Source organism: Cavia porcellus, unplaced genomic scaffold, assembly GCF_034190915.1.
Source record: "Cavia porcellus strain 051 isolate PalLab524CR breed Dunkin Hartley unplaced genomic scaffold, mCavPor4.1 scaffold_9, whole genome shotgun sequence".
Taxonomy (NCBI): domain Eukaryota; kingdom Metazoa; phylum Chordata; class Mammalia; order Rodentia; family Caviidae; genus Cavia; species Cavia porcellus.
This window is the reverse complement of record NW_026947492.1, coordinates 670,125-690,938: the sequence shown is the minus strand read 5'-3', so window position 1 is coordinate 690,938 and position 20,814 is coordinate 670,125. Positions and strand designations below refer to the sequence as shown.

The 20,814-nt window shown below is 38.9% G+C and overlaps 1 protein-coding gene across 1 annotated transcript in view; it reads right to left on the bottom strand.

The window, feature by feature from the left end:
• Positions 1-10,017: 10,017 nt before the first annotated feature.
• Positions 10,018-20,814, bottom strand: part of Rab39a (RAB39A, member RAS oncogene family) — a 30,344-nt gene continuing 19,547 nt past the window's right edge. The window contains exon 2 of the mRNA XM_003462374.4: positions 10,018-11,696. Coding sequence (XP_003462422.1) covers positions 11,270-11,696 — 427 coding nt within the window. The 3' untranslated portion in view covers positions 10,018-11,269. The remainder of the gene's footprint in view (positions 11,697-20,814) is intronic.

Below are 20,814 nucleotides of genomic sequence, written 5' to 3'. Positions count from 1 at the left end.
AAAGTACAAATGGATAATAAATAGAGGAAGAAATGTTTGACATTGACTATTAGAAAAAAGCAAATAAAAACAACACTGAGGAAGCATTTTATTCCACAATGGTTGTCATCAAAAAATCAAATAATGAATTAGGCATGGTGGCACATTCCTGTAATCCCAGCACTCAGGAGGCTGAGGCAGGAGGATTGTTGCAAGTTGGAGACCAGCCTGGGCTACAAACTGAGTTCAAGGCCAGCCTGAACTGCATAGTGAGACCTTGTCTCAAAAAAATAAAAATCAAATAATGACAACTGCTAGCAATGTAACACTCCTACCTTGTTGGTGAGAATGTAAATAGTGCAACCACTGTGGGAATCAATCAAAACACTGAAACTAAATATTACATTCAGCACAGCAATTCTCCTTCCAGGAATATTTCTGGAAAAGTTAAAGATATTATATTACAGTGATACATCCATTCTCATGTTTTTAGAAGTACAGCTCTTAACATCTAATTGTTGGGACCAGCCTATATGTCCATCAACAGGTGAATCAATAAAGAAAATGTGGTATTATATACGATGGAGTAGTACTCTTTTATAAAGAAGGACCACATGCAGGAAAATGGATGCACTTTGACACCGTAATGTTAAGTGAAGTGAATCAAACTTGCCAATTTTTATTTCAGACATGCAAGTTTAAATATCACATGGTTTCTCTTATGAGAAACCCAAATTATAAATAAACATTATAATACAATATTGATAATAAGTAATACTAAGTAGGGAAAATACAACATGTTATTTTTGAAGTCTTTTTAAAAAATTTTTTTGTACTGGGAATCGAACTCAAGACCTTGTACTTGCCAAGTAAGTGCTGTGTTGCTGACCTGTATGCCCGATGCCAACATGGTATTTTTGATGGCTAGTTTTTAAAAAGTAAATGTTGATGGATTATAATTACATGTAATTAAAGGGTTAAAGTGATGCTGTGATATTGCTGTATGATGTGGAATGAAGGGTTGATGAGACACCAGTGTTCATGGGGGGGGTAGTATTCTGAGAAGGGTTAGTAGTGACGCTTCTGTACTTAGGTCTTATATATTAATTACATATTTGTGTCTATAAAATAAGGGTATACTATTAACGCATCTATCATCTCAAATACTTATTAAATACTCAAATCTCAAATTAAATGTTCAGCTGTTATCTAACTGAAGCTTTATATCATTTGGCCGACATCTCTCCATACTCTTCACTTCTTGACTTCTGATAACCACTGTTCTGATTTCAGTTTTGCTTGTTCTTGGTTTTCTGAGATGGGGTTCTTGCTGTGTAGTCTAGGCTGGCCTTGAACTGACTGTGAAGCCCAGACCAGCCTCAAACTCACTGTCCTTCTGCCGCAGGCCCGTGTGCTGGGAAGAGGACTGTGTGCCGTCATAGCCAGTTTGTTTTTTGCTTCTGTAAGTTTCATTGATTTAGATTTCACAAGGTTTGATGAAAATAAACAGTGAATATTGATATATAAATGTTTAAATTTAGAAGAGGCCATGACCATTCATCACCCTCGGAATATTTCCCTTCTCTTCAACGAGTGCACTTACCCCATCCCCCTGCCACTTCCCGAAGCAGGGCAGAAGTCCTCGTGTGTAAATGTCGTTAGTTGCGCAGTCATGGCGGCCTCAGTGTTCTGCATGTATTCGAAAGGTTCACCTTTCACCGTCATTTTGGCTTTGGGGAAAAGCCAGTGTTGTATGGTGTCAGATCTGGTGGACGGAGTGGATGAAGACATACTGTAATGTTTTTAAGAGTCTGCCTTTCCATTGAAGGGCAGTTGGTGACAAAATTCATTGTATCTTTTATCATAGGTCATAAGAAGGAAGAGGACTTCAGTACTTCTTCAGAAAGTGGTGTCAAGCAGGACTGCACTTGCCTGGAATCCCAGCCCTCAGGAGCCTGAGGCAGGATCACTGGCTGCATGAGCGAGTTCAAGGTCAGCCTGTACTACAAAGTGAGACCGTGTCTCCAAAAAAGTGAGAAGAATGATAAGAGTGTTTGAATCAAGGAGGAGTATTTTGAGAGTAATCATTAGAAATGTGTCTATTACAAACTTAAAAAACGAAGCACTCACTGTACAGCTTGATCAGACCTTGTATAAGAAAGAACATGCAATATTCATCTTTCTGTGTCTAGTTTACTTCACTTAACGTAATGTCATCCAGTCTCATAAAATGGCTTACATTTGTATCAACTTGACTGAGTCATGAGATTCTGAGTATCTGTTTGATCAGTAAATGCTGTGATACCATGAGTGTTTCTATGACAGTGTCTTGTGATAAGATTACTATTTGAGTTGGTAGATTTTGAGTAAAGCAAGTTATCTTCCATAAAGTGGTCTGAATAGAACAAAAATACTGATTTCCCCTGAGTAAGAGACATTTCTTCAGAAGATTAAGGCCTATACTTTACTTACGACCTCGACTTTTTCAGGTTCTATGGCATATGACCTTTGGATTCCAGTTGTAGCATCAAGTCTCCTGTGTCTCCAGTTTCCCACCCCAGCTGGGAGACTTTGGATTTTTCAGCCCCTATGTGAGGAGTGAGGCTCCTGTTGGCTCATGTGAGCCTACTCCCTACATCTCTTTTTCTCTGAATAAACAAACTCTAGTACTGGTTCTGTTTCTCTGAAGAACCTTAATCACTACAATATCCTTACTGTAAAATAAATGGGCATCCAAACTGGTATACTCAGCCCATATCATCAAAAGAAAAGGAGGATATGTGATCGAGAATGTGTTAGCTTTCCTTTACTATGACAAAATGCTTGAGATAACTAGCTCATAAAGTGAAAAGGTTTATTTTGGATCACAGTACTTGTACACAAGACTAGGTAGCCTCTTTACTTTGGGCCTCAGATGGGCATGCTAGGTGCCAATGGTGGGGAGTGTGTGGCAGAGCAAACTGTTTGCCAGGAAGTAAAAGAGGAAGAAGGGTGAGAAATACCACAATCCTCTGAGGGTCACGCCTCAGTGACCTAAGACCCCCGCAGTCGGCCTCACCTCCCACAGCGTTCTGCTGTCCCCCAGTAGCACTACTTGTGGATGAAGTCTCTACCATGTGAACTTTTTGGGGAAATACAAGGTTGAGAGGAGGCACCCAAATAAAAGGTCATTATCCCTCACCCAGGTTTTGGAGCTGAGCCAGTTTTCAGATCCGGAGCCTTCATCTTCACAAAGCTTGGCTCTCCAGGAGGAAGGACCCTGCAAGGTCTCGTCAGATGTACATAGTAAGGTCCCCCGTGTTCTTTCCTAGAGACCCACAATTATTTCCTGTAACCTAGGAAAAGGAGTACAATATACTCAAATATTTCAAAGACGTTTTGTTCCAATTAACGTTTTGTTCTTAAACGTGAAGCATCTTTGTGGTTCACACTACAATGGGGGCCTACGGGTAACAAGTGATACCCTTTCCTATATTCACAGTGTATTCAGAACATTTGCACACTCATCTAGTGGGCATTTCCCCGGCCCTCCACTTGTAATTGAAACAGACATACATGCTGGGCACAGTTTTTATACTGAATCATTGACTGGTGGGGTAAAAGCTAGCTGAGTGGGAAAAGCTGCTAAGAAAGGGGTCCTTCTAAGTCAGTTTGGACAGACTCCTCCAAACCTGACACTAAACACCCTCCGTGATTTACCATAGTTCTCATTTCCATCAGTCCCCTGGTGGTGCATCTGGTACCCTGATCTGCCTTCAAGCAAGAATCCTATTAAAACTGTCAAGCTAGAATCTCCCTTGCCCTGCTATTTCCTGTTAGTAATTTTCCATTTACTGGCTCCCATTCTAATCCTTGGCCATTCTTTCCTCACTGAATTTGGAATTAAGCTCAGTTCTATACTGAGGGGTTTTTTTCTGTATTGAAATAGTTCCTAAGTAAAATCTGTTTTTTTGTTTTCTACTCTGTTGTCCAGTTCTTGTTTTTCTTTGATACCTTGGTCATTTACTTTGAGTAGAAAAAAAATAGAAAAGCTAAATTATACACTATTACATAATGGGGAATTTTTTATTAAAATGATACTACTATTTTGAAATATGCTAATTGAAAGAACCTAGTCACAAAGATCACAGAATGTATGATTCTATTTATGTGAAATGTTCAAATATACAAACATGGAATGCAGATTAGTGGTTGTTTAGACTCAGAAGCCATGGGGCAGGGAAAGGGGTGCTGGGTAATATCTAAAGTGTACAGGAATTTTTTTTTTGGTACCAGTGATTGAATTCACAACTTCATGCTTGCTAGGCAGGCACTTGTACTGCTGAGCTAAATTCCCAGCCCCTGGAACTCATTTTTGAGGCAATGAAAATGTTTTAAAATTGACTACTATGATGGTTGCATAAATAAATGTACTGAAAACTATTGAATTGTACATTTTAAATGGTTGGCTTGTACAACATGCCAATAAAGCAACTGTTGCATTTTTGTTAAAAAATTGGGACAGTATTGCAGTATAGGCAGGCTAACTTTGATCTTGCAATCTTCAAATTTAGCCTATAGAGTAGTTGGGTTTACAGTGCACCACTACATATGGCTCAAAAAAGTCTTTTAAAAGTTATTATTAGTACAAGCTTGCAGTAAAAAAAAAAAATCTAGGCTGGGCATGGTGGTGCACCCTATAGTTCCCAGCACTTGAGAGGCTGAGGCAGGAGGATCACTATGAGTCCAAGACCAGCTTGAACTGCATAGTGAAACCTTGTCTCAAAAAGATGAACAACAGCAACAACCCTTTTAAAGACAATGCTACTGTTGATAATTTTATGGGAACTATGAAACCTCATCCTCTGACTCACAGTCTTCACCATACTAACTTCCTGGTGTGACTATTTCAAGTGCTGCAACACGTGTTAGTCCACACTCATTTAAACACCTGTTCAGTGGCTCAGGTGCTATTGTTGAGTTCTAAAGACCCCCAGGAGCTGTTATCCTTTCCATGTCCATTAAGGAAATGCTAAAGCTGTGTGTGTGTGTGTGTGTGTGTGTGTGTGTGTGTGTGTGTGACCTAGGGCCTTTGCACTGAGCTATGTACTCACCCCAATCCCTTTTTTGTTTTTGAGACAATGCACCCTATGAACTTCAGGCTGGCCCTAAACTCTCTATGTAGCCCAGGCTGGTCCTTGCCTCAGCCTCCCAAGTTCTAGATCTACAAGTGTATAGTACCACACTCAGATAACACTAAAGCACTCTACGAGACTCTAGGAGACCTTTTCAAAGAATTTTGACCATTTGAAATGACCAGCAAGACAGCCATTAACAACAATTCATTTCTTGCTATGGAGATAACAACTGTTATCTTGTTGAAATCTTGGTAGTTACAATACTAAAAGGTGACATTTACCAAGTGCTTACCATGTGTCAAGAATTGTTGGTAACACTTTACCTGCATGACTCTTTATATGTGCAGAGGTGATTGAACAGCTGAATTAAAAACTTAACTGTTGGGGCTGGGGATTTAGCTCAGCGGCATAAGCACCTGCCTTGCAAGCAGGCAGTCGTGAATTTGATCCCCGGTACCGATAAAAATGAAAAAGACAAAAACAAAACAAAACAAAAAAAACCTTAGCTGTTTCCTATTATGTGCAGCGCTGGAGCTTGACATAGATGAACAAAGAAGAGAAATGTCTCAAATTCTAAAATATCTCCTAAGACATAGCACATAGCCAGGATTCCTTTTCATAATTCTGAAATTCACAAGTACCTGAAAGCCTAAAATTATTCTTTTTGGGGGGAGACTTGGGGGCTTGAACCAGGGCTTTCCCCTTGCTAGGTCTTTCACTGGGCTATATCCCCAATCCTTTTTCATTCTTTTAGTTTTTGAGGCAGGGTCTCCCTGAGTAGCCCACCTGGGCCTTGAACTCTTGATCTTTCTGTTTTAGTCTCATGAGTAGCTGGAATTAAGAAATGCATCTCTACACTCAGCAACAAAATTCTTTCCATGACTCATTTGGCAGCAAAGTATGACATGAATTTATTACACATCACTTATTATCTCTTTTACTTACATGTTTTGCTATGTAACTAGCTTGATTGAGCTGGGCAGGGAGAGCCTGTAATCCAGCACTCCAGGAACTGAAGTGTGGAGCATTGCCATGAATTTGAGGTAGACTCAGGCTATACACTGAGTTCAAGACCAGCCAGAAATACAAAGTGAGTCCTTGTTTTAAAAAAAAAGAAAGAAAAAGAAAAAGAAAAGATCGATTATGTGGTTCTGTCCCTCACATTGCCATGGCATCATGGTATGTGGAATTGCAGATCTCTGAATTTATAATTTGTTTGTGAATACAGACACAGGTACAATTACAGCTAAAAGTTGCTTCCATTTTAGCGCCACTAAAAAGCAAAAGATGAATAATGTAACCCTATTGTGATAATCTTATTCTCATTCTTTTTATTCATTATTTAAAATCAAATAACATTAATAACACATTTTTTTTTGTCTTTTTCATTTTTATCGGTACCGGGGATCAAACTCACCACCGCCTGCTTGCAAGGCAGGTGCTTATGCCGCTGAGCTAAATCCCCAGCCCCCTAATAACACATTTTGAAAAGTGTATACCATATCCAATTCCTACTGGCTGTCATTCTAAAAAATCAAAATGCCAAGCAAAGATGATAGCAAAATGTGTTTATTCTTCTATCGGATTGTAAATTAAAGTCAAGCATGTAAAACTCACATTTAATAGGATTAACTCAAAATGATAATCATGGATTCATAGTTAATGTCACATAGATAAAACAATGAGTTAGGCACTATTTTAAAAAAAACAAAATTATTCAGAGAGATAACAAGGTACACTAATTTTAATAACTTTTAAATGTTATTTTTCATTTATTTTCTACCATGATTATATGCAGTAAGTGAATCAGATTGTGTAATGATTGATAAGAGATTGTCACAGCTCATTCACATGTCCACTTGCATCAGTTATTAACATTATAGGAATATCAGATCATGCAGCAGTTCACTCGGATTTAGGAGAATTTGTTTATTTCATGACCAGGTGAAAGTCACTTGCTCAGAAAAACTTGGTGAAACATTGAGATTTAGAAAGATTCTGAAGCAAAGTTGGCTAATTATCAGCTGAGGAATTTCCAAGAGTTAGCTTATAGCTGGGGATGTACTCTTTTAAAATACCAAGGATTTAACTCTAAATACTTTGTAGTCTTTCATTTTCTCTCCCAAAAACTATGTCTTCTTTGAATTTTCAAGCTAAATCTTTCTGGGAAATTCCTGGTAATCAAGAGAGAAAGCTTATGAAATGGATCTTTAGTCCAGTGAATCCTTCTTACCAAAGGTTTTTCAAACACTGTGCACTCTGAAGTAAATGGAAACTTGACTTTTAATTGAACCAAGAGCAGTATAAAAACTGACAAAAATACTCTTAAAATGATTCTATTAATCCTTAGACTCAATTTCCTAATGATGTAAATTTTGATAAAAAGACTTTCTTCTGGTAAAGTTATCTTAACAATAATATAAAAAATTGTTTCGGTACACACACGCACGCACACACACACGTCATGGAGTGTTTCAGGCTTTTGGAAACCTAGAGTAAACTCACGTAAGTTTTCAGGCTCAAGAAATCTTGTTTGCTACTATTATGCATATAAAGGCCACATCTAACAGCATTCTGATTAAACATTGTGGTTGAGGCTGACCATTTAATAAACTGCTTCATCACTATATGTACTGAGAATGTTAATAAAGCTCCAGATTAGAAATCCCTGTCATGGGCAAGTTTCCTATACAATTGACAGTTTTTTCATTTCTTTTTAAAGATTATACAAACTTATTTGGTAGTTTGTTATATCATTTATTAGTTTTACACTTTTAATTTAAGTGTGGTTAAAATTAAGTATGTGTATGTATTGTTGGTGTATGGTGCTGGGGATCATATGCAGGGGCTCGTGCAGACACCCTACCGTGGATCTATATCTCTAGCCTCTAATTTTTTTTTTTTTTTTTTTGTGGTACTGGGAATCAAACTCACAACCTCACACTTGCCAGGCAGGCACTTAGGCCACTGAGCTAAATTCCCAGCTCTCTAGCCTCTAAATTAATAAAAAGTTTTAAACCCAGTGATTTCAATATAAAACCAACATACCTGATTTCTAACAAACTTAGTCAAAATGTTTTTCCTGGAGCAAATATTTTTACTACTTCTTAGTATTGACCATATTCTCTATGATGTGTAAAAAAAATAAATTGGGTACTATATGTATGGATAAAATACCTGGCTAAGGGGATACAGATGCGTGGTAGTCATGTTTAAGAACTCAGACCTTAGGGGCTGGGGATTTAGCTCAGCAGCACAAGTGCCTACATGGCAAGTGCGGGGTTGGGAGTTTGATCCCTGGTACCTTCCCCTGTCCCCCCAAAGAGTTAAAGAACACAGATCTTTGGAGTTGTCACTCACCATACAACTGTTTTCCCAAAAATAGCTGCCTTATGTCAAAAATGATTTAGCCCAATTTTACTATTTTGTGACCCAGTTAGATCATGTTTCCCTCTGCCACATCTCTCGTTGTATCCACATGTACACACGTGTGCATATGCACACCAAAGCATGGTTATCCAGGTGTGAGACAAGAGTTCTATGGTCGTGTTTATATAAATACCGATGTTTTGGGGCATTGTCTTCCAACTTGTTTCGTGTAGTTCCTTAGTTTTATTCTAAATCTTGGAATATATCATATCTTTCAGTTCAAATATTAGTCTCACCTCGTGTATTATAAAGGTTGCCCACTGAATGTTAAACTGCATATTGTATTTTAGTTGCTTAATTTTACTAGCAGGCACAGGTGACTGTACTTTAAACTACTGTTAGGTGTTCGATATTTGAGCTTATGCCACTTTGAACTGATGGAAGACTGTACTATAAGATTTAAAATTGTAGCAGCAGGGCCAGCGATATAGCACAGTGGCATAAACATCTACTTGGCAAGTGCAAGATCATCAGTTTGATTCCTGTTACCCCCCAAAAGTTCTTTATAAAATTGTAACAGCAGGGGCTGGGGATTTAGCTCAGCGGCATAAGCGCCTGCCTTGCAAGCAGGCAGTTGTGAGTTCGATCCCTGGTACCGATAAAAAGGAAAAAGACCTAAATAAATAAATAAATAAATAAAATTGTAACAGCAAAAATAGATTTCATATTTTTGGGGACAAGTATTTATATTTTGTCAACTGACCAATTATATTTGAATTCACTTATGCGAAGTTAACCTAAGGGCATTAAAAAAGTTGACTATAAATATTCAGAACTTTTAGAGTTCATTGTCATTTATATTCCTCTTTTCATAAGTACTACTAGAAATACATGAGCCTAGAAAATGAAACAGTATTTGATAATGCAATTAAATCTCCACTTGAAAAATGCATAAGAAACACATTTCAACATGACTTTTGATTGAATTAATTCTTTGGGGCCTTTTCTATCATTTCTGCTTTGGAGAAGCAGTGTTCATGGTAAAAGGGCAGAGGATAAATACCAACCAAGAATTCTTTCAGGTCCGTGAAAACATGGTTTCTGCTCCCTCTGCACAAAAATGAAAAGAAAGAATGTGGGAAAACAAAATTCTCACCCACTATAAATATGGGCGGTTCATGAAAAGCTGATACCAATCTCATACTTGTATATTGCTTTCCCTATTTATGAAGCTTTTCCCCCGACATGATTTACTTGATTCTCAAAAAAACTTCATGAAGCTCAATAAATGTGGTTACTAGACTCATTTTACAGGTGAGAAAAATGATGCTTAAAGAGATCAACTGACATCCTCATGGTCAAATTTTGGTACAGCCACGCTAAGTTTAGACCTAGGTTTTCTGATTTAATATTCTTTGTACTATACCATATTGACTTTCAAACAAATGCAGCTTAAATAGTTTAACAACAAAAATTGTATGATTTCAAAATTATTTGGTGTCCCTTTGTCATTAGGAATGATTTACAGAAGAGACATGTATGTTATAAAGTATTTGGCATTATGATCAAAAGGTCCCTTCCAAGAGAGGAGTTTAATCAATAAATTCTAAGTTAGGAAGTTAAAAGTTAAAGATTAGGGAACTTGAAAGTCATTTTATTCCCTTAAGTGATTATTCTATCTTCCCTTGTACTGATAAGATTTTAAAATGCAGTTTGAATGCTAAATTTATCAAGCACCTAGTAACTCATTTTAATTATCAGAAAAAGTTTTGTATACTCTTCTTATATTGGAATTGGGAAAATCTGAAAACTTACTTGGACAGAAATGGTGTTACTAAAAGCATTCTCTTGCTATATTGATAATTTTGATGACAGTTTAAAGTAAATTGCATTTTTAGTGCTTCTTTCAGCAACACATATGCTAAAGTAAACTGCATTATTATTATTATTGTTATTATTATTTTTTGGAACCAGGAGTCGAACTCATGACCTCACGCCTGCCAGACAGGTGTGCTTGTGCCGCTGAGCTAAATCCCTAGCCTGTAAACTGCATTTTTAAAAAAAGCCAGTAAATAAAATTTGGATGGTAGGCTGTAACACCAAAACATTTGCTTCTGAGTGGTCCTTTGTTTTTGTTGTCACAAATATTTGCTTAAAATATTTTGTTTCAATCCTTAGATAGCTTATAAAACAAAATTTTCAGGCGTAATAAGTCTGGAAACAAAAATGAGTATAAAACTTATTTCTTATGTTCAAGCAAGAATAAGGGAAGATAAATATTTCTGAGAATGTTAAAAAACCTGGTACCTTAGACAAGAAATTGCTACTTTAATCCTAGTCAATATTTCTGAGATTGTTTACTTTGTACATGAACAGTGTACTTTTAAATACACTTTACCATTCAATAGTAACTCAAAAGCTATAACTGTTGATAAAAATCTTTTAAACAGACTATATGTTAGCAAAAAATCTAAGAAAAATTGGATAGTATTGACATGTCTGAGCACCGAGCTCAGGTATATTCTAACAAAAATGAGAATGGAGGTGATTATGTAGATAGTCCAGTTTCGATAAAGTTGTCAGCTTTGCCTGATAATTTAGCAAAATATCTAATTCGGTAGTCTGACAAGTAAGCATGGTGCTCTGAACCAAAAAGCTAACATAATAGCGTTAGTGCAGGTTTATATATATATATATATATATATTTTTTTTAATGCTTTCATTGCACACTCTGCTGTTAATATTGGTATTTACCCTGAAAAGACACCCAATCTCTTCTGGTGGGTTCTTTGGCATTTTTGAGGTCAGCAGAGGCACTCCTTCCTGGGCTTCACTGCTTCCTCAGAAGAATGTACAGTATTTGGAACAAAACCACTCTTAACCCCTTCCCAGCCATCCTGAATACAAATTTCTCCCTTTTTAATAAGTTCATAAATGTCTCGTGTCAGGATTGTGAAGGATTCCTCAACGTTTGTTGCATCTTTGGCTGAGGTTTCAATGTATTTCATTCCACAGTCTGCAGAAAGTTTTTCAGCTTCTTCCCTTGTAACCTGACGTTGTGAAGCTAAATCGCATTTATGTCCCACTAGCAGAAATACGATCTGAAATGGCTGTACGTGCATTTTTGCTTCTTCTAGCCAATCTTTCACATGTTCGAAAGATCGTCGGTTAGTAATGTCAAATACTAAAAATCCACCAACTGAGTTGCGGTAATATGATCGAGTTATTGATCTGAAAAATAAAGAGAAATAAAGATATATAAGGACAACATGTTATTTCCCCCTACTTCAAACAATGTACCACCATAATCAAATATGAAAATACCTAAATCCAATATGAAGTATCGTAAGTGAACACTATTTCATGAGACTGATATGCAACCCTGTTTCATACTCCAACAAACATTAAAGTAGTAATGGTCAGGCCAGGTGTGACGGCCTAATCCAGCACTTATACCTGAGACTGGAATGATCACAGTGAGTTCTAGGCCACCCGGGGCTTCATAGTCAGTTCAAGGATAGCCTGAACTACATAGCCGACCCTGTCTGAAATAAATAAAGTAGTAATGCTTAGATAGGTAAATAATCACTTAAGTGGTGTGTTGCTTGCACTGTCTTATGATTACTTGTTTTTGTTTTTAAATATCTCGTTGAATAATTTTATACCCTTGTGTTAAAAGTAGGCATACTGAAGGACTAAAGAAGGGCCAAGGTTGCACAGCAAATCAGATAGTAAAAATCCTTCTTGTCATGTAATGCAAACCCCCTCCTCTAACAGTTTAGGGGAAAATAGGGCAGTTTCATGAACTGAATGTGTGTTCATGTGTTATGTTAAAATTCTGATTGTTAATGAGATGGTGTTAGGCGGTGAGTCCCTTGCAATGTAATCCAGGTGGTGAGGTCCTCATGAATGGGATCAGTGCCCTTATGAAAGAGACACTAGAGGGCTCTCTTTTGTTCTTTATACCCAGAAAGGTAATGAGCAGATGCGAGTCCACAACCAGAAGAGGTTCATCAGAACCTAAAAATGCCAGCACCCAAATCTCACCTGACGACAAATAAATTCCATCGTTTAAATCCTTTGTTCTGTGGAAATTTGTACCAACTAAGACAGACTTGTGCTAGTGTTAGGTACAGGTATATTCTTATGCTAAACCAATTTAAGAATCAGAATGTGGTTTGGACCTGGCTATGAATGATTCTCTGCTCCCTTACATTAGCCTTCACTTCTCTTCAGGTCTCAGGAAATTGGTCTGTACAAATTCCCTTGCCCTCTGCTTTACAGTAGGGGTCAGCCAAGGGGGTTAGTGTCTGGAAAATAGGGGAAAGAGAAGCCAGAGCATCTATCTCAGTTACTTTCCTTGTTGCTGAGACAAAATATCCAATGTTCAAAGTTTAAGAAGGGAAGGTTTATTTGGCTCACAGTTTGTAGAGGTTTTAGTTCACAGTTGCTGGCTCCAAGGCAGGGTGGCGTGGCAGAGGGGTTCACAGAAGAGAAACATTTTATGGCAGGAAGAAGGTGGAAAGGCAGCAAGCTATAGCAACCAGCAGCACCTCTTTCTGTCCCTTGTATCTTACCCAGGCTATCATCCTGAAGGTGAGTAGCACTCACACCCAGGGTGATCCCAGCACTGTACCACGAATCCTCCTAGCATCACATCCTTGATCCCAGAAGCACACACCCTAGATCCAAGCACCTCTGAAAAGCACCCGCTATGACTGCATGGAGCTTTAGGGGGGACATTCAGACGTAAGCCGTATCAGGGTCTCTCCAGTGTTTTGTCTCTGGCAGGCTGTGGCTGTCTCTGTTGGGCGGTGGTTGTATTCCTCTACATCAAAGCTCCTGTTGCAGGAGTGCATCTCTCATAGCCAAACTGTCACCAGGTTTTGTTTTTGGTTTTTTTTTGAGACGGCCATTAGCAACGCAGCCTGGGCTAGGTGTGAACTCAAGACTCTCCTGCTTCAGCCTCGTCCCCAGGTTTGGATGACACCATTCTCCTCACTTGCCTCTTCCAGGCGGGTGGTTAATGGCTTCCCACCGTTGCTGTTCCTGAATGTGTCACCATCTGTTTTGGTGCCTCTGACATCTTTGGAAACAGTCACTTCATTAAGTTCTTTTCAGTTAATGTACATTTGTGCCATCTGTTTCCTGGTTGAATTATGAGGCAAGATGAAGGTTCATCCTCCCTTCCTTCCTTCTTCCCTCGCCTCTCCTCCCTTCCTTTCCTTTCTTTCTCCTTCCTTCCAAGGTACTGAGGATTAGATCTAGGGCCTTGTGCACGCTAAGCAAGTGCTCTACCACCAAGCTATATGCCAAGCCTGTTTTGTTTCTTGTACTCTGTACTCACTTGTGTTTTCTCTACTTTTTTTTTTTTTTTTTTTGTCTTTTCCAGTTTTTATCGGTACCAGGGATCGAACTCACGACCGCCTGCTTGCAAGGCAGGTGCTTATGCCGCTGAGCTAAATCCCCAGCCCCGTGTTTTCTCTACTTAGAATATTTTCAATCTCTTTTCTATCCAGTAAATTCATACTGCTCTTTTAATAGTCATTTCAAGAAACATACTCAGCTTGTAATGTGAGCACGTGGGAGACTGAGGCACACAGATCATGAGTTGGAGGCCAGCACAGGCTACCCAGTAATACCTTATCAAAAAAGGGGGCCAGGGATACAGCTCAGCAGTGAGGTGCTAGCCCAGCCTACACAACGTCACTGAAGTGGGTTCATTAACAATATAGGAATCCAGGCGGCCAAATTGATAAATTTGGGATTTAATTAGCTGAGCTCAGTGACCACTCAGACCTGTTTCAGAGTCTTTCCAAGTAGCCTTGAACTGGAAAGTTATAGTGTTTTAAAAACAGAGACCCACAAAAAGACATCCTGTTGGAAACAATTTAGCTAGAATCTTACATTAATTTTTGGTTGACACTTGCATCCTGCTTCTTTTGTTGACCAGATTAATTTTTCTCCTGTGGGTACAGCTCATTTTGCTTTTCTCATGGGACTTATACCCTGAGTATTTTTCCATTTTACAGGGCACTACAGGGCACTTAAATACAGGGCACTAGTTAAATGCAGGGCTCAAGATGGCATCAGTTATGCCAAGCTACAACAGTCATGAGTTCGATTTCCAGTACCCCCCCCCAAAAAAGAATTATCTTATCTGAGAAGTCTTCCCTGCCACTGATCTTTCTTAGACATGCCTTCTAATTCTTTTGAACTGTTGGCATGCTTGCCTTATAACTGTATCAACTTTTGTAATGTCTTGATTGGATTTGCTGGTATGTCCTCTACTTAATTTCGTGCTCCTTTCGAGTCATTTTTTTTCACCTATGCACTATATCTAATAATCATATTGGTTGGTAAATGCGAGATACAATTCAATGTATATTCCATGGATAAACTAGTCAGAGGGGAAAGCTGGCATGCCCCTTACTCAAACTGATTGGTCAGCAGTTGCCTGGCACTTGGCTTTCCAACTTTTCTAAACCTTCACTGTCCCCTGCTAAAACCACAGCTCAGTTCAGTGACCCAATATCAGGAACACCTTTGTTGTCGGAGTGTGAAGGAAACATTTTATCTTTCTTTTCTATTTTTCCTGCCTCCCAGTTTCTCCTTGGAATTTCTCATAGAGTCCCAAGTGACTATTTCTAAAAAGGTTCTGAGGGCTACCGTACTGTAGAGAGACTAATAAACAAAACAAAACAAAACAAAACAAAGCAAAACAAAACAAAACAAGACAGCCAAACCTATCACCATCTTTGGCAAGCTAAGAATAATGCAGTTTGTTGCCTTTTAAAAACTTTGAAGCATAATTAATTTGTTATCCTTTTACCACTCATCTTCATACTTAGGCCTTTAGGAAGATGGGCACTGTCGCAGCAGAAACTTAACTAAGCCTGTATGATTGGACTAAAAACTTTAGTTCATTCTGCATCAAGTCTTCAGTCTTCCCTTCACCCCATTTAACTTATCATTAGTAGAAATTTTAGAAACACTTTTGTTTGGTAATTGGAAACTCAATACTCGGGAGTGAGGCAGGGGATCGCTGCAAGTTTGAGACCAGCCTGGGCTGCACAGTGAGCTCAAGGCCAGCCTGAACTGCAGAGTGAGACCCTGTCTCAAAACAAAACAAAACACAAAACAACAAAAAACAAAAAAGATAACTCAATACTGGAATACTTGTATATGCAGAGGCACACTCACACTGTAGGAATTAACATGTTTTCTAGCACTTTGTGTTCTTTTATGGTACTAGGGATTGAACCCTGGGCTTTCAACACCTTTCCAGCGCTTCTTATGTTTAAGCTGAGTCACACTATACTGTCCAGGCTGGTCTTGAACTTTTTATCCTCCTGCTTCAGTTTCCTAAGTAGCTGGGATTATAGATGAGTATCACTACTCAGTTTGTATTTAATTTTTTTTGTATTTAATTCATTTGAAACTCAGTTGGCAAAGTTTTATAGAATAATACTATGTCAAAGTATATGTAATACACTCTATAAAACAAATCTTAGCAATAATTAGTTGGAATAAAAGGACTTGATAACACACCTATCATTTTTAGTGTAATATCTTGATCTCTAGTTTTTGCATTGGATTTGGATATTAGGTTTAGAATTCTAATCTGTTAAGCTTGAAAATCAGATACAATTGTCCCCTAAATCAACTGGACATCCCTGCTATCAATCATTTGGAAGAGACAGAGCTTCAGATGGAAAACTTGACTTGGAATTCAGGTCTTGCAGAGAAATGAGGAAATAATCTGTTTTTCTCAGGACGTTCTTCCCTTATGTCTCTAGAAGTTCTTGAAGGCATTGAGGAGGTGGGGAACAGATTCTAAGGAACTAGGTAGGGAGATCTCCCTGTAAAGAATTTAGGAGTAATGATTCCTTGTAAGCAATGATATCTTGTTACATGTTTCCTTTTATCTACTTCCTTCTGGGCCTTGAAAATCTCACTGAATGAAAAGAAAATAACTGGGAGGACGGGCCAGAGGAAAACAAAGAAAAGACAGGGAAAGAAGAAATAAATTGATTTAAGTTTCATGTTTGTTGTGCAAGAATTAACTCCACAGAGCTTGTGGGTCAGGCCAGATATCTGCACATTCTTCTACATCTCAGGCTCTGTGAGGTACCATTATAACTGCGCTCTGGAAATAGCTCAGTGAGTCCCTCCCCCTCTTTATATTCATTTGGGAAAATGCTATCTCTGGTTCAGTTCAGAAGGCAGCTGAATACTTCTGGGGAAAGTCACTCAACCCAGGCAAACTGCGTCACGATGAATTAATTATAACCAATCCTAAGGCGGGGTACTGCCAATATTTAGAGAAACTCTTCCTCTCCTTACGTTTAGGAAGAAGTGGAATTTCCATTCAATCTTTCTCTGCACAAGAGAACTGGAGGAACATTTTACCCTTTTAATTCCCCTACAGAAGGAAAGATGCTGTTCTGTTTGCTAAGAGTTTGTTTCTCGGGTCGGTGGCAGGATAACTGTGTCTGCAGTATTCTTGCACAGCCGTCTTTCTCCCTCCTTTTGGATGCAGGCACCAGCTTGCTAACTGTGGGAACCTTGCAGGTGACATGTGTACTTTGCTCCTTGCTGAATACCTCTGGTTTTCAGTCCCTGACACATAGTGAGTTCTCATTACATCTTAGTAACTGAATGAATGGTTGATTTGCTCAGAATTGTGTACATTACTGTTGGGGAAATAGAAGAAATGACAGAGAAAGAGACAAAGAAAGGAAATTTGAAGAAAAGAGACAATTGGAGTTCAAAAAAAGAAGGTTGTCCAACATTAGTAGTGTGATTTTATGTTTCCACACTCAGGTTGCTGTGTTGCTAAGAGCATTATCAGAACTGGAGGAATGGTGAATACACTTTCAGAAATGTATACATTCTAAAGATATATAAAAGGTGGGCAAGATGGCACACACCTGTAATACCAGCACTCAGGAGGCTGAGGCAAGAGGACAGGTGTGCGTTTGTGGTCTGCCTGAGCTCCATACTTAGTTCAAGGCCAGTCTAAATGACAAAGTGAGATCCTGTCTCAAAAAAATTACATGACACACACAAACACATGCATGTGCACTATATCAAATAAAAAATATAGTGGCCGGTAATCTCCGTGAAGTTTCTAGGGGAATGGGCTCCTTTAATCAGGTGCATGTTGATGAAACCAAAGGTAAGTCATAATATTTTGTGCCCCTATCAAGAAGAAAATGCACACTATTTGATAGACTTTTTTTATTCTGGAGGAAACTTGTATAGTATAATGTGCTTCTCTGATCCACTAAGTGAAACCCAAAAGGCTACTAGTTTTAACAGGGCTGAAAGTGCTGGGCATGGAGGCACACACCTATCATCCCAGCACTTAGGAGGGTTCAAGGTCAGTATGGGCTACAGACCAAGACCCTGTTTAAAAACAAACAAACAAACAAACAAACAAGGAAAAGAAAAAAAATTGACTGAAAACAAGAAAAGCCTTTTGGCTAGTCAAAGCTACAATGCAAGCAATGTAGCCATTTGGATGATGAGCCATCAGACCTAACGGTACTTGTTTAAAGTGCTGATAGCACACTGAGATGCTCTGTTGTGTACAGGGCAGCCCCTACTAGACAATTACAGGATTAGCACTTTGGACTAAAGCATACTTGTTGTCAAAGGCTATTATACCTTTGAAAAATAGTTCTTGGCTTATGACCTGGCTTTGATAGAGCCTAAATCCCTGGCTGCAGAACACCAAATGACTGTGCAACCTGAGGGCTTACCAGGGGTTGGATGCTCTCTGATTCACCAGTCTGCAGCTTTGTCACCAAGCAAAAGTCACACAGATAAGCAGAAGTGTGGGGTGGGACCTACATGCACCTGGAGTAGCAGCACAGCTCACGCAGCTGGGACGCCTGTTCTGAAGTACCCCTTGAGTCCATTATCTTACTTGAGTTTTCCTATAATCAATTCGAAAAAAACCCAAACCTGCTTTCCCGATAGTTCTGAATATGTTAGCATTCACACCCTACTCTGGTGAACTCAAAGATCAGTGGAAAAATGAACCCTGCCACTTGTGGAACTTCTATCAATGCTACTAATGTGGACTTTTTTCCTCCCAAAGGCAGAGATGGAAAAGAAGTAGCCGAGCATTCACAGCAATGCTGAGCAGCACAGTAAGCGGCATTTTGCCCCATACACAGAAGCTGCGGCGTTGGAAGCAAAGGGTGACAGGCCGCTCACAATTGTACGAGCCACTAACATTTTTTGTTGCTTCTAATCCCTGTGATTCTGAACTTTGCTGACATAAAGATTTTAGTATTCAAGGGAGCAATGCTTTCACTACAGAACCCTGTGATGCTTCTACTGAATTAGCAGCTGAGGGTGCCAGCTGGCCTTTGGGGGGTTCTTGGTTTTGTTTTTTTTTTTGTCTTTTTCATTTTTATCGGTACCAAGGATCGAACTCACGACCGCCTGCTTGAAAGGCAGGTGCTTATGCCGCTGAGCTAAATCCCCAGCCCCTGGGGTTCTTGTTTTTGGTACCAGGAATCAAACTCAGGACTTCATGCTTGCCAGGCAAGTGCTGCACTGCTAAGCTAAAGCCCTGGCTCTTTGGGGGCTTCTTACAGCAGTGAGTGAGCAGGTAGAAACACCAGGGGACCACACAGGCTTCCTGTGGTTCTGTCGGAGGAGAACACCTGGGTTCTTTTGCTTTATTCCAAGCCTGGTCTTCCATTTTGCTATCAAGACTCTAGGCCTCAAAGATACTTCTAGTAATTTGCATTTTTAATTAAGGTCTTCACATCAGTTTTGTTGCTAGCAACCAAAGACTTGATAATTGGCATAGATTTTGTAAGGAAAAAAATGGTACAGAGCATAATCTGGACTCAGAGCTTTCCATTTTTTTTGGTGCCAGGGATCAAACTCATTACCTTGTGCTTGCCAAGCAGGTGCTCACATTGCTGAGCTAAATCCCCAGCGCCCCCCCTTTTTAAACTTTCAATATATTTTTATAAGACCAAGGTTCATTATTTTTAAGAAAAATTGTGACTCTAGTTAATAATGTACTGTATATTTCAAAAAGCCAAAGGATTTTGAATGTAGATGGATATGCTTAATCTGATTTAAACATTATACAGTATATCAAAATATCATAAGGTACCTCATAAATACATACAACTTTCATGTTTTTATATATAAGTTTAAAAGTAAATTACATTTGAAAATGGTAGTGAAAATAAATAGCACGAGATCTACCTTCTCTTTTTTAAGAGGTTTTTGGAACAAGGTCTTGCTACGTAGCCCAGGCTGGCCTTGAACTCCCTGTGACCCTCTTGTCTTAGCCTCCTGAATGCTGGGATTATGGATATAATGTTAATATCATTAATTACAAGTACCGTGCTGTAGGGTACTACAGCACTCTAATCTTTCCTGTTTCATGACTAAGACTCTATACTCACAATTCCCACTCTCTCTGTCTCCCATCCTCTGACAACCAGCACTCCACCTTCTACTTTGGTAAATCAAATCCTTAGATACCTCATTTAGTGGAATCATGCAGTATCTGTCTTTCTGACTAGCTTATTTCATTTAACATGTTGTCTTTAAGGTTCATGCATATTTCTGTGTATGACAAGATATCCTTATTTATTTACTTATTTATTTTTGAGACAAGGTCTTGCTATTAGTTCAGGCTGGACTTGAACTCTCAGTGATCCTCTGCCTCAGTCTCCCAAGTGCTTGAATGAGAGGCATGTGTCACCAGGCCTTGCTTGCCTTCCTGTTTATGGCTGAATATTTCACTGTATGCATGTACAGTATTTTTTTTTGGTACCAGGAATCGAATTCAGGACCTTGTGCTTGCCAGGTAGGTGCTTGTGCCACTGAGCTATATTCTGGGCCCAGTATTTTCTTTATTCATTCATCTAAAAGGTCATTTTGACGCATGTGTTTGTTTTACAATAACAGAAAAGAAAAATAGTCACCCTGTTTGTGGAAAAAGTTTTAGCTATTTCATTTTCCTCCCTTTAACTTTTTTCCTGAATTAGTAAGATAGACAAATGACTGTCTAACAACAGTGGCAGAGTTTCCTTTTTTTTACAAAGCATTATTTCATATATGACTGCAGTCAGTGTCTGGGAATTGGAAATCTTCTAGTTTCTTGGAAGGCACTGGAAACAAGATGCTGTTGGTGGCCCTGGAGTAGTCAAGATTACCTAGAGCTAGGCGTAGTGGCGTATTCTGTAACCCCAGGATTTGGGAGGCTGGGCAGGGGGATCACCGTGAGTTCCAGGCTAGCCTGGGCTCAAGACCAGCCTAAACTGCATAATGAGACCTTTTCTCAAAAAAAAGATTACTTATTTGT